The sequence below is a fragment of the Nyctibius grandis genome, chromosome 34 (assembly GCF_013368605.1).
Source record: "Nyctibius grandis isolate bNycGra1 chromosome 34, bNycGra1.pri, whole genome shotgun sequence".
Taxonomy (NCBI): domain Eukaryota; kingdom Metazoa; phylum Chordata; class Aves; order Nyctibiiformes; family Nyctibiidae; genus Nyctibius; species Nyctibius grandis.
Window position 1 is genome coordinate 910,825 of NC_090691.1, and position 13,950 is coordinate 924,774.

At 50.3% G+C, this 13,950-nt stretch overlaps 1 protein-coding gene across 1 annotated transcript; it reads left to right on the forward strand.

Annotated features, from left to right (window-relative positions):
• Positions 1–4,287: 4,287 nt before the first annotated feature.
• LOC137675522 (olfactory receptor 5AP2-like) lies at positions 4,288–5,247 on the forward strand. Its single transcript, XM_068421650.1, has one exon. The coding sequence runs from the start codon at positions 4,288–4,290 to the stop codon at positions 5,245–5,247; it is 960 nt and encodes a 319-aa protein (XP_068277751.1).
• Positions 5,248–13,950: the final 8,703 nt, after the last annotated feature.

Here is a 13,950-nt window from a genome sequence, read left to right on the forward strand (position 1 = left end):
TGGTCCCTGACCCAGCCCTCATCTACCAAGACAGATTCCTCCTCTATCCTGACTCCTTCTGGGGCCTCAGTGGTCCGGGGCTCCTCAGGACAACCTTCAGCAGTATAGAGAGAGGCAAAGAAGGCATTCAGTAACTCCGCCTTCTTTGTATCCTCTGTCTCCAGGGCCCCCACCTCATTCATCAGTGGGCCTACATTGCCTCTAGTGTTGGCTTTACCTGCAATGTATTTGAAGAAGCCCTTTCTGTTGTCCTTGACCTCTCTTGCAAGGTTTAATTCCAAGGAGGCCTTAGCTTTCCTAGTTGCCTCCCTCCATCCTCTGACAACAGACTTATATTCCTCCCAAGTGGCCAGCCCCTCCTTCCATGATCTGTACACCCTCTTCTTCTACTTGAGTTTGCCCACCAGTTCCCTGTTTAACCATGCAGGTCTCCTGGTACCCTTCCTTGACTTCCTACCTGCTGGGATGCTCTGATCTTGAGCTCGGAAGAAGCAGTCCTTGAATGCTAACCAACTATCTTGGGCCCCCTTACCTTCTAGTACCCTGTCCCATGGGATTTCCCCTAGCAATTGCTTGAAAAGACCAAAGTTGGCCCTCCTGAAGTTCAGGGTTGTGATTCTGCTAGCTATTCTGTTCCTGCGACATGAGATCCTGAACTCTACCATCTCATGGTCACTACAACCAAGGCTGCCCTCAACCTTCACCTCTTCAACCAGACCCTCCTTGTTAGTAAGGATAAGATCCAGCAGCGCTCCTCTCCTAGTTGGCTCATCCACCATTTGCATCAGAAAGTTATCATCAATGCACTGTAGGAACCTCCTGGACTGGGGATGGCTGGCTGAGTAGGCCTCCCAGCAAATATCAGGGTAGTTGAAATCCCCCACAACAACCAGGCCCTGTAATTGCGAGATGCTCTCAGCTGCCTGTAGAAGGCCTCATCACCCTCCTCATCCTGAGCCGGTGGCCTGTAATAGACACCCACAACAGTATCACCCCTGCCAGCCTGCCCCTTAATTCGCACCCACAAACTCTCAACTCGCTCCTGATCCGCCCCTGGACAGAACTCAATACATTCTAGCTGCTCGCTCACATAAAGAGCAACTCCACCACCTCTGCTTACTGGCCTGTCTTTCCTGAACAGGACATAGCCATCCATGACCACATTCCAGTCATGCGAGGCGTCCCACCGAGTCTCTGTAATTGCCACTAGATCATAGCCCCCCGACCGAACACGGATTTCTAACTCCTCCTGTTTACTCCCCATGCTGCGCGCATTGGTGTACAGGCATTTCAGGGAGCGAGCTGAGCACACCGATTTCACCCCAGGGGGATGGGAGGCCTCCTGGTCTACCTCAACACCAGAGCGTTGCCCCAGTGGTGCAAGCCCAGCTACTACCCCATCCCCCTTCGAGGGGCAGGATGAGAGGAAACGGTCTCAAGTTGCTCCAGGGGAGGTTTAGATTGGATAGCAGGACAAATTTCTTCACCGAAAGGGTTGTCAAACATGGGAACAGGCTGCCCAGGGCAGTGTTTGAGTCACCATCCCTGGAGGGTTTAAAAGTTGTGTGGATGTGGTGTTTAGGGACATGGGTTAGTGGTGGACTTGGCAGTACTGGGTTAACGGTTGGACTTGATGGTCTTCAAGGTCCTTTCTAACCAAAACGATTCGATGATTCTATGATGTCCCAGGGTCCCTCTCTCCATCTGCATTCAGTGGGGAGACAAGGGAGTCTACTTGTCATGAGGGGCAAGTCAACACAGCTGAGAGGCATCATGCCCTCTTGCTCCCCTTGACCGAAAGGTAGAACAAAGGAGAACCCTGTGCACCTCTCCTGTATGACAGTGGAATCCTGAGCAGGAGTCCATATCCCTTTAGCCCCCAGCAAGTTAGGAACCTTGGCCTCTGGGAAAGGTTTGGGGTTCCTATCTCCTCAACAGGCAGATCCTGGCACCCCTGAGGGTGATTCATCCTGCCCCACATTGCCAGACTCCTCTGCTTGCAGGAAATACCTTCTTTCTCCCCACTGACCATTCATGGAGTCTGGAAGGAGAAGCTTTGGCACATATCTCATTGTAGTTCTGCTCCATGAGTCTGAAGAGTTCACGTCTCATTCCCCTGGCTCATTTCCTCTCTTCCTAAGAGGGCAGCTCAGGGCTTTCATCCCCACAGGGCTTCACTTGCCCAGTGCTCACTCTGCAACACAAAGAGAGAGTCGAGCTGCAGCAGGAACCTTCAGGAGACTCTTCTATAAACCCAGGAGGCACTTCAGAGCTGGTGACATTCAAGTGCTGCTGACGACTCACAGAAAGAGATGCTGAGAGAAGAGTGCAAGGGCAGAGCCATGACTAAGTCACGGGTCAGGATCTGCAGGTAGAGTCAGACAGGGGAGGATGGAATGGGGAAGAGGCAGAGGATGGCACCCAGACCTCGCCTTTCATCCTCCATTGCCCTCAAAGGAAACGTTGTCACATCAGGTTGGGGATTACAGGTAGGTGCTGGATTTGCTGAGGCAGGTGTGCTTAATATGCCATGGCTCTTTGCACGGTGACAACTATGAAGTGAGCCCATGTGTCTTGGTGCTGTCCTGCCCTGTGTGTCTTCTCACTCCAGCTCACTCTTTCCTCTAGATACCCCCTCTGTGTCCTTGACACTGCTGAACAGAGCTACAGGCAGCGTGGTCGTCGGTGCAGAGTCAGAGCTGTGGGGCATGAGTGAATGGGCACTCTCACACCTCGGAGGACATGAAGAGGTTGGGGCAGAGTGTATATCAGCGTGCCAATACCTGTCCCTTAATTTCTCAACTCTCTTCATCTCCGTCTCTTTCTCCATCTTGCTGTATCTTAGGGGTTAATCTCAATCCCTCAGCTATCTCACAGCTGACTCAGCCGTCTACACGGGATGTGTTTTACAGAGAGCCGTGACTCTCAGGCACCCTCCCCATGGAAGCACCTTCAGGAATACAGCATCCCAGTGTGGGTGGGGTGAATCAGGAACAAGGCATCCCAGTGTGGGTGGGGTGAATCAGGAACAAGGCATCCCAGTATAGGTGAGGTGAATCAGGAACAAGGCATCCCAGTGTAGGTGGGGTGAATCAGGAAGAAGGCATCCCAGTGTGGGTGGGGTGAATCACTGAGTAAAAAGGCTCCTCCATCCCAGGAACTCTCTGCACTGTCTAGGTGTCTGCCTTGGCCATCTCCAACTCGCTGTAAAAGGTATAAAATTTGAGACAGGGAATCATCAGGGACAGTGTCTTGTCTGACCCGAGTGTTGTGAAAGCCCAAAGAGGAGGCGGGTGCAAAGTGCTCTCTTGATCAGCCACGGACGTTCCCTGGGCAGGTGATCAGGCATGTGTCAGGCATTCACTGGAAACCTGTGCTTGATCATGATCCTGCACTGCCTCAGCCCCGCACACCCTTGGGGCACTCCTCTGTCTTCACTGCAGTGCTGAACAGGGAGCCCTGGGAAAGATGGGAATACTGAGGTCCAGGAGCTGTGCTGCTGCAGGGACGCAGCCCAAATGCGCTCAGAAATGGAAGGTGAGGAGCAAAAGATGTTCAGCAAATGATCATCACCCCTGTCCTTTTCCCCTTCTCCTTGTGCAACATCACTTTTCCTCACTTGGCTTAGACAGCTCGGGTACCTCTTCTCTGGAATTCAGGTTTCCCTGCCCAAGTTCACATCTGCTTGTAAGTCTCCTCACAGACTCTTTGCAGTGTCTTCAACTATCAGGATGGTATCTCCTGGCCACTCTTGGTCAGTGGAAAGAGATGGACTGTCCAGGGACAGAATTATCAGAAAGCGTTTCAGGGAGTTGAGACCACTAATCCTGTTCAGTGTCCATTCTTCCTCAGTGTGAAGAAACTGTCTGTGGCATGATGTGTTCCCCTAAAGACTTTTCTGCATGATGGGGCTTTTCTGTCTGGCCCATCTTTCTGTTCCTGGCAAGAAGGACCTGTGCTGAGTATGACTTCGTGTGTCGTAATCTAATGTGAGCAAATAAACATTCTTTTTCATTCGACAGAAACAGGCACCTCAATGCAGAAACTCATCTCTCTAATCAGAGGAGGTTCTTCTCAGAAGAGCGGTTTGGCCCTCTTGAAGAACCTGTTCCTGCCCTTTAACTAGGAATAATGCCCCTAAACCACCCATGAATTCATTCAAATGAGGGAAAACCTCCATGTTGTTTCTGTCTGTGACTTCTTCCCAGTTCCTTTTTACAGTAAACACAGAAGTGCATGCCCTTCCTCAGGGTCCCTTCCTGCTAAGCGGGACAAAGAAGGTCCTCCATGGAGAAAAAGGAATGGGACAACCGGACATCACCAGTGGAGTTCCTCCTGCTGGGACTGAGTAATGTCCCCAAGCTTCAGGTGCCTCTCTTTCTCCTCTCTCTCATGATCTACATGGTGACCATGTTTGGCAACATCCTCATTGTTGTACTGGTCGTCGCCGATCGGCATCTTCACACTCCTATGTACGTCTTCCTGGGGAATTTTTCCAGTGTGGAAATCTGCTATACCTCCACTCTCCTGCCCAGGCTTCTGGCCAGCTTCCTAACCAGGAACAGAACCATTTCTGCTCCAGGCTGCATGACACAGTTCTTTTTCTTTGGCTGTTTTGCAGGCACCGAGTGTTACCTGCTGGCCACCATGTCCTACGATCGGTACTTGGCCATATGTCAACCCCTGCTCTATGCAAGCCTCATGACCTGGAAGGTCTGTCTCCAGCTGGCGGCTGGGTCTTGGCTAGCAGGATTACTGATGTCTGCCATAGTCACTGGACAATTTTCCAAGTTACAGTTCTGTGGTCCCAATGCAATTGACCACTTCTTCTGTGACTTTGCCCCATTGCTAGAGCTTGCTTGCAGTGACATCACGGCGCTTAGACTGGTTACTTTGGTAATCTGCTTTCTGGATGTAGTCTTCCCATTTGTGTTCACACTGGTGTCCTATATCTGCATCATAGCTGCAATCCTGAGGATCCCAACCACCATGGGGAGGCAGAAGGCCTTCTCCACCTGCTCCTCTCACCTCATTGTGGTCACTGTTTTCTATGGTACCCTCATTGTTGTCTATATGGTACCCAGAACAGCCTCACTGAGGCAGCTCAATAAAGTGCTATCCTTCTTCTACACCATCCTCACACCCATGGTCAATCCACTCCTCTACAGCCTGCGGAACAGGGAAGTCAAGGGAGCTCTTGGAAATGCACTCAGAAGAACTGTGGCCTGCATCGAGAGCTCATGCTAATTGTGATCCACCAGGAATAAACAGGTTGTGGTTGTGTCAAGTGTGGACAACTCATAAGTGCATATATTTGTGTACCAGGTATATCTGTAGAGGTACAGAATCTTGTGACTGTTTGGGGAATGAGAAGTGGGAAAAGACAATTTGTCTCTTAAAGAAATGTAGGTCTGGTGCCGAAGAGTGTAAACAAATTCTCTTTCTTCTTTCTTTAAAGTAAACACATCTGTGATCCTGCAAGGGGGAGCTGTTGAAACACCACAGCTGCCCAGGAGCGGGAGAAAGCTTATCTAAACATGCTGTTTTCAATTACCCAGCCGAGCTGAGGAGTGGGATTCCTGCTTGTCTGGAATTCCTCCTGGTATCTCCATACTGACAGTGAGAAGTGAGCAGCTGAATCAAGCCCTTCCATTGGACATGCCTAAATCTGAGTAGATGAATCCCATCCCTCATGTTCCCTGGGCTTTCTAGCAGAGGAGAACTGTGAAAGCTAGTCTGAGAGGGTCAGCCCCTCCGAAAAAACGTGTAGATCCTTCTGCAGAAGAGCAGTACACGAGCTGGGTCTCAGTTTCCCTATTGTTTAACGCAGAAATCACTACTTGCCCCTTCTTTCCTTCTCCTAATCCGATCCCCCTCTAACTCCCCCAGTGTAATTACTTATTTGTTTCCCACTGGCTACCTTAGATATTGCAAACTGAGTCCTCCTATTTTCTTCTTTCTTGCAAAAGAGAGCAAGGTCATCTCCTGGGGCATGTGACAGATACACTTGACTCCTCGCTGTACTTTGGTTCAAGCTGACTAAGGAGCAACAGGCCACATGCCCTGTGGTGAACCTGTGAGCTGGAAAGCCCCTGGTCACGTACAAGGCAGTGAAGGTGTCTTGAAAACCATTTTGAATGGTGGTTTCAAAACCCAAAAGTGCAAGATAACCCAAGTACAGAACAAGATACCAGAGCTAAAATGAAGACCTCCATCTTGTCTGTACTATTGACTAACAGCCAACTACACTCTATAAATATTACCATCAGGATGGGCCCAATTGGAGCTCTCCCTGAGTTGCAGCTGGACTGCACGCCAGGCGACTCTCCCCTTAGGCAGGGATGCCTCTCAAGCTTTGAGACTCCTTACTTGAGACTAAGAGATCCTTCCTTACCCAAGGCAGAGAGATCCCTTACCTGCGACAGATCCTCAGTAAGTGACTGATAGCATGTGGAATTAATACTAATGAAACATTACTAATCCATGTAACTACTCAATATTATTATAAGCATTGTATAAATAATTCCATTAGGCATAAACTGGTGTCCAAATCTGAGACTAAGATTGGATCTAGCTGCACCTAGGGCTCCATAAGGAGTTTAGAAAGCAAGGGGGTCCACTCTGAAACTCATGATTCAACAGGAGGCTCTTCCTTACTCTTGCATCTCCTGTGTGAATCATTCTATCTCAATTCTAACTCGATTTTCCTTTGTATGTTTCTTCCATGCAGTAATTAATAAGGTGAACCTTACCATCAAACTTATGGAACCTTGTCAAACCACTGTTAAACTTTGTTAAATTCCATCAAATTTATCGAACTCCATCAAATTATGATTTTACCTCAGTAAAACATATTGCTGCTTCTTTCTTTTGAGTGAATTAGGTTCCACTCATCCATGACAGGACTCCCTGATGACTGGCAGCACCCAAATATTGCATGTACCTTTTAAAATTGTGTCATTCCTCAGGGGTTGGTATTGGGACCGATGCTGTTTAAAGTCTTTGCCGTCAACATGGACAGTGGGGTGGAGTGAACTCTCAGCAAGTTTGCCAATGACACCAAGATTTGTGGTGCAGTCGACACGCTGGAGGGAAGGGATGCCATCCAGAGGGACCTGGACAGGCTGGAGAGCTGGGCCTGTGCAAACAGCGTGAAGTTCAACAAGGCCAAGTGCAAGGTCCTGCACGTGGGTCGGGGCAATCCCAAGCACAAACACAGGCTGGGCGGAGAATGGATTGAGAGCAGCCCTGAGGAGAAGGACTTGGGGGTGATGGTTGACAAGAAGCTCATCGCGAGCCAGCAATGCACGCTTGCAGCCCAGAAAGCCAACCGTATCCTGGGCTGCATCAAAAGCAGCATGGCCAGCAGGTCGAGGGAGGTGATTCTGCCCCTCTACTGTGCTCTCGTGAGACCCCACCTGGAGTAATGCCAAGTGGACCCACCTGGACCCCACCACGTCCAGCTCTGGGGCCCCCAACATAAGAAGGACGTGGAGCTGTTGAAGCGAATCCAGAGGAAGGCCACAAAGATGCTCAGAGGGCTGGAGTGCCTCTCCTATGAAAAGAGGCTGAGAGAGCTGGGGCTGTTCAGCCTGGAGAAGAGAAGGCTCTGGGGAGACCTTCTAGCAGCCTTCCAGTCCCTAAAGGGGGCCTACAGGAAAGCTGAAGAGGGACTTTTTACAAGGGCACATAGTGATAGGATGAGGGGGAATGGCTTTAAACTGAAAGAGGGGAGATGGAGATTAGAGGGTGGTGAGGTACTGGAAGAGGTTGCCCAGAGAAGCTGTGGATGCCCCCTTCCTAGCAGTGCTCAAGGCCAGGTTGGATGGGGCTTTGAGCAACCTGCTCAAAAGAGGAAATCGTAAAACATTTCTTCCTTACATCTGGCTTAAATCTACCCTCTTTCAATTTAAAACCCTTGCCTTTTGTCCTGTCACTACAGGCCCTGGTAAAAAGTCTCCCTCCATCTTTATTATAAGCCCTCTTTATGTATTGAAAGGCTGCAAGAAGGTCTCCCTGGAGCCTTCTCTTCTCCAGGCTGAACAACCCCAACTCTCTCAGCCTTTCCTCGCAGAAGAGGTGTTCCCACCCTCTGATCATTTTTGTGGCCCCCCTCCAGACCCGCTCTATCAGGTCCACGTCTGTCTTGTACTAGGGATCCCAGAAATGACTCCAATTAGCTGTACAAGTCTTGAAGACTTGAAGAAAATTACATGAAGAAACATAGCTCATTAGGGCTTTCTGTATTTTAATGAGCCCCATGGTGTATTTGGCCCTGAGTCCGTGAACCTCAGATATCGAGAGGAGATTGAACAAACCTCCCAATAACTCAAAGCCAGAAGAAAAACCTTGAAGCATTAATGGGCTCCACTGAGGGCCAATGAAGTCCAACCATTAACCTAGGACTGCCAAGCCCACCACTAAACAATGTCCCTCAGCACCACATCTACTCGTCTTTTCAATACTTCCAGGGACAGTGACTCCACCACTTCCCTGGGCAGCCTGTTCCAATGCTTGATAACCCTTTCAGTGCAGGAAGTTTTCCTGCTATCAAATCTAAACCTCCCCTGGCGCAACTTGAGACTGCTTCCTCTCATTCTATCGCTTGTACCTGGGAGAAGAGACTAGCACCCTCCTCACTACAACCTCCTTTCAAGTAGTTGTAGACAGCAATAACGTCTCCCCTCAGCCTCCTTTTTCTCCAGACCAAACAACCCCAGTTCCCTCAGCCACTCCTCAAAAGACTTGTTCTCCGGACCCTTCACCAGCTTCGTTGCCCTTCTCTGGACTCTCTCCAGCACCTTGATGTCTTTCTTGTAGTGAGGGGCCCAGAACTGAACACAGTATCCAAGGTGCGGCCTCACCAGTGCCAAGTACAGGGGGACAATCCCTGCCCTAGTCCTGCTGGCCACACTAGTTCTGATACAAGCCAGGATGCTGGTGGCCTTCTTGGCCACCTGGGCACACTGCTGGCTCATACTCAGCCTGCCATTGATCAACACCCCCAGGTCCTTTTCCACCAGGCAGCTTTCCAGCCACTCTTCCCCAAGCCTGTAGCAGTGCATGGGGTTGCAGGACCCGACACTTGGCCTTGTTGAACGTCATACAGTGGCCTCGGCCCATCGATCCAACCTGTCCAGATCCCTCTGCAGAGCCTTCCTACCCTCCAGCAGATCAACACTCCCGCCCAACTTGGTGTCATCTGCGAATTTACCGATGGTGCACTCGATTCCCTATTCCAGATCATTGATAAAGATATCAAATGGCCCCAACACTGAGCCCTGGGAAACACCACTGTGACCGGCCCCCAGCTGGATTTAACTCCATTCACCACAACTCTTTGGGCCCAGCCAGGAGAATGCTGTGGGAGACTGTGTCAAAGGCTTTACTAAAGTCCAGGTACACAACATCCACAGCCTTTCCCTCATCCAGTAAGCAGATCATCTTCTCATAGAAGGAGATCAGGTTAGTCAAGCAGGACCTGCCTTTCATAAACCCATGCTGACAGGGCCTGATCACCTGGTTGTCCTGTATGTGCCCCACGATAGCACTCAAGATGATCTGCTCCATAATCTTCCCTGGCACCAAGGTCAGACTGACAAGCCTATAGTTCCCTGGATCCCCCTTCCGGCCCTTCTTCTAGATGGGCATCATATTTGCTAATCTCCAGTCACCTGGGACCTCCCTGGTTAGCCAGAACTGCTGATAAATGATGGAAAGTGGCTTGGTGAGCACTTCCATCAGCTCTCTCAGTACCCTTGGGTGGATCCCATCCAGCCCCATAGACTTATGCGTGTCTAAGTGGCATAGCAGGTCTATGTTATCATCAAGTTAGAGATCATTTAGACAAACTGGACACCCACAGATCTATGGGTTCCGATGGCATGCACCCATGAGTCTTGAAGGAACTGGCAGATGTTATTGCCCAGCCACTCTCTATCATCTTTGAAAGGTCATGGAGAACAGGAGAGGTTCCTGAGGACTGAAGGAAGGCCAATGTCACTCCAGTCTTTAAAAAGGGTAATAAGGAGGACCCAGGCAACTACAGGCCGGTCAGCCTCACCTCCATCCCTGGAAAGGTGATGGAGCAGCTCATTCTGGATGCCATCTCTAAGCATGTGGAGAAGGTCATCAGAAGTAGTCAACATGGATTCACCAAGGGGAAATCATGCTTGACCAATCTGATAGCCTTCTATGACGACATGACTAGCTGGGTAGATGAGGGGAGAGCAGTGGATGTTATCTGCCTTGACTTCAGCAAGGCTTTTGACACTGTCTCCCATAACATCCTCATAGGAAAGCTCAAGAAGTGTGGGTTAGGTGAGTGGACTGTGAGGTGTATCGAGAACTGGCTGAACGACAGAGCCCCGAGGGTTGTGATCAAGGGTGCTCAGTCTAGTTGGAGGCCTGTGGCTAGTGGTGTTCCCCAGGGGTCAGTACTGGGTCCAGTCCTGTTCACCTTATTCATCAATGACCTGGATGAAGGAACAGAGTGTACACTCAGCAAATTTGCTGATGACACAAAACTGGGAGGGGTGGCCGATACACCAGAAGGCTGTGCTGCCATTCAGCGAGACCTGGACAGGCTGGAGAGCTGGGTGGAGAGGAACTGCAAGAAGTTCAACAAAGGCAAGTGTAGAGTCCTGCACTTTGAGAGGAATAACCCCATGGACCGGTACAGGTTGGGGGCTGATCTACTGGAGAGCAGCTCTGCAGAGAAGGACCTGGGTGTTCTGGTGGACAACAAGTTCACCATGAGCCAGCAATGTGCCTTTGTGGCCAGGAAGGCCAATGATGTCCTGGGGTGCATTAGGAAGAGTGTGGCCAGCAGGTCAAGGGAGGTTATCCTGCCCTTCTACACGGATCTGGTGAGGCCACACGTGAAGTAACTGTGTGCAGTTCTGGGCCCCTCAGTTCCAGAAAGACAAGGAACTACTGGAGACAGTCCAGCGGAGGGGTACGAAGACGATCAGAGAACTGGAGTATCTCTCTTACGAGGAGAGGCTGAGAGAGCTGGGTCTGTTCAGCTTGGAGAAGAGAAGACTGAGAGGGGATCTTATCAAAACTTACAAATACCTTAGGGGTGGGTGTCAAGAGGAGGGGGCCAAACTCTTCCCAGTGGTACCCAGTGACAGGACAAGGGGCAATGGGCACAAGCTGAAACATGGGAAGTTCCATCTCAATATGAGGAGCAACTTCTTTACTTTGAGGGGGCCAGAGCACTGGCACAGGCTGTTCAGGGAGCTTGTGGAGTCTCCTTCTCTGGAGATATTCAAAACCCGCCTGGACGTGACCCAGTGCAACATGCTTTAGGTGAACCTGCTTTGGCAGTGGGTTGGACTAGGTGATCTCCAGAGGTCCCTCTAACCCTTAACCATTCTGTGATTCTGTGTATTTGTATGTATAACCAGGATTACCCTGTCCCAGATGGAGAATCCGGCACTTCCTCTTGTTCAAGTTCATATGCTTGGTGATAGCCCAGCTCACTAGTCCATCCAGAGCTCTCTGTAAGGCCTCTCTACCCTTGAGGGAGTCCACAGCTCCTCCTAATTTAGTATCATTGGCAAACTTCATAGAATCATAGAATACCAGGTTGGAAGGGACCTCAAGGATCACCTGGTCCAAACTTTCTTGGCAAAAGCATGGTCTAGACAAGATGTACCAGCACCCTGTCCAGCTGAATCTTAAAAGTGTCCAACACTGGGGACTCCACGACTTCCCTGGGGACATTATTCCAATGGCTGATTGTTCTCCTTGTGAAATATTTACCTCTTGTGTCCAATCAGAATCTCCCCAGGAGTAACTTGTACCCGTTACCCCTTGTCTTTTCCATGTGACTCCTTGTAAAAACGAAGTCTCCATCTTCTTTGTAGCCACCCTTTAAGTACTGGAACATGGTGATAAGGTCTCCTCCAAGCCTTTTTTTCAGTTCTCTCAGCCTTTCCTCACAGGATAGGCTTCCCAGGCCTTTGATCCTCTTTGTGGCTCTTCTCTGGACCCTCTCCAGCCTGTCCACAGCTATTTTGCATAGCAGGGACCAAAACTGAACACAGTATTCCAGGTGTGGCCTGACAAGGGCTGAATAGAGTGGGATAATGACTTCTTTATTTCTGCTGGTGATGCTCTTGTTGAGGCAACCCAGCATCCTGTTGGCTTGCTTTGCCTCAGCAGCAGACTCTTTGCTCAGATTGAGCTTGTTCTCCACCAGGACCCCCAGGTCCCTTTCCCCCAAGCTGCTCCCCATCCAGGTAGATCCCAGCCTGTTCTGCGCTCCTGCATTATGTTTTCCCAGGTGCAAGACCTTACACTTGTCCTTGTTGAACTTCAACAGGTTCTTGTTAGCCCACTCTTCCAGCCTATCCAGGTCTTCCTGCAGGTTGGCCTCTCCCTTCCAAAGTGTCCACTTCACCACTCAGTTGGGTATCATCAGTGAACTTCATCAGGGTACACTTGATCCCATCATCCAGATCACTTGGGAAGATATTTAACAGCTTTGGGCCCAATATCGATCCCTGGGGGACTCCGCTTGGAATAGGTTACCACCACCCTCTGGGTTCGGCCAATCAGACGGTTCCCCACCCACTGCACGGACCACTTGTCTAGACCACAACACATTCATTTCTCTAGGAGGAGGCTGTGGAAAACCGTTATTGAAAGCCTTGGAGAAATCCATGTAAAGCCCTATCAAAAGCCTTGGAGAAATCCAGGTAGACAATGTCCACCGCTCGCCCCCACATCAACCGAGCAGGTTACTTTGTCGTAGAAGGCAGCTGCTGAAGAGCAGCACAAAGGAATTCCAGCCAGTCAGTCAGCTTCATCGGGGGCCCAACCTAAATGCCTCTGTGCAAACGCCGGTAGCATGGGGAATAAACAAGAGGAGCAAGAGACGTGCGTGTGCCTGCAGGGCTGTGATCTTATTGGCATCACTGAGATGTAGTGGGATGGCTGCTGTGACTGGAGTGTTGGAATGGAAGGATACAGGCTCTTTAGGAAGGACAGGTGGGGGAGATGAGGAGAGCGTGTCATCCTCTACGTCAGTGACCAGCTGGAGTGCATGGAGTTCTGCCTGGGGATGGAGGAGGAGCCAACGGAGAGCTTATGGGTCAAGATTAAGGAAGGGCAGGGACTGGAGACATTGTAGTGGGGGTCTGCTACAGGCCACCCAACCAGGAAGACTGAGCAGATGAGGCCCTCTACAGACAGATAGGTGTAGCCTCACATTCACAAGCCCTGGTCCTCATGGGCGACTTCAACCACCCCGATATCTGTTGAAAGGACAACATAGCAGGGCATGAGCCATCCAAGAAGTTCCTGGAATGCATGCATGATAACGTATGGTAGTTGCAGTCTACAACTACCTGAAGGGAGGTTGTAGCGCAGTGGGAGTCGGCCTCTTCTCCCGGGCAACTAGCAATAGGACAAGAGGACACAGCCTCAAGATTCACCAGAGGAGGTTCAGGTTGGACATTAGGAAGCATTTCTTCTCAGAAAGGGCATTAGACATTGGAAGGGGCTGCCCAGGGAGGTGGTGGAGTCACCATCACTGGAGGGGTTTAAGAAAAGAGTGGACATGGCACTTAGTGCCATGGTCTAGTTGACGTGGTGGTGTCAGGGCAATGGTTGGACTCTATGAGCCCAGAGGTCTCTTCCAACCTGATTGATTCTGTGATAACCCTTTCAGTGAAGAAATTTTTCCCAATATCCAATCTAAACCACCCCTGATGCAACTTGAGGCCATTTCCTCTCGTCCTATCTCTTGTTACTTGGGAGAAGAGATTGATCCCCACCTCACTACAACCTCCTTTCAGGTAGACAGCAAGAAGGTCTCCCCTCAGCCTCCTTTTCTCAAGACTAAACAACCCCAGGTCCCTCAGTCACTCATAAGTCTTGTTCTCCAGACCCTTCACCAGCTTCGTTGCCCTTCCTTGGACTTGCTCTAGCACCTCAATG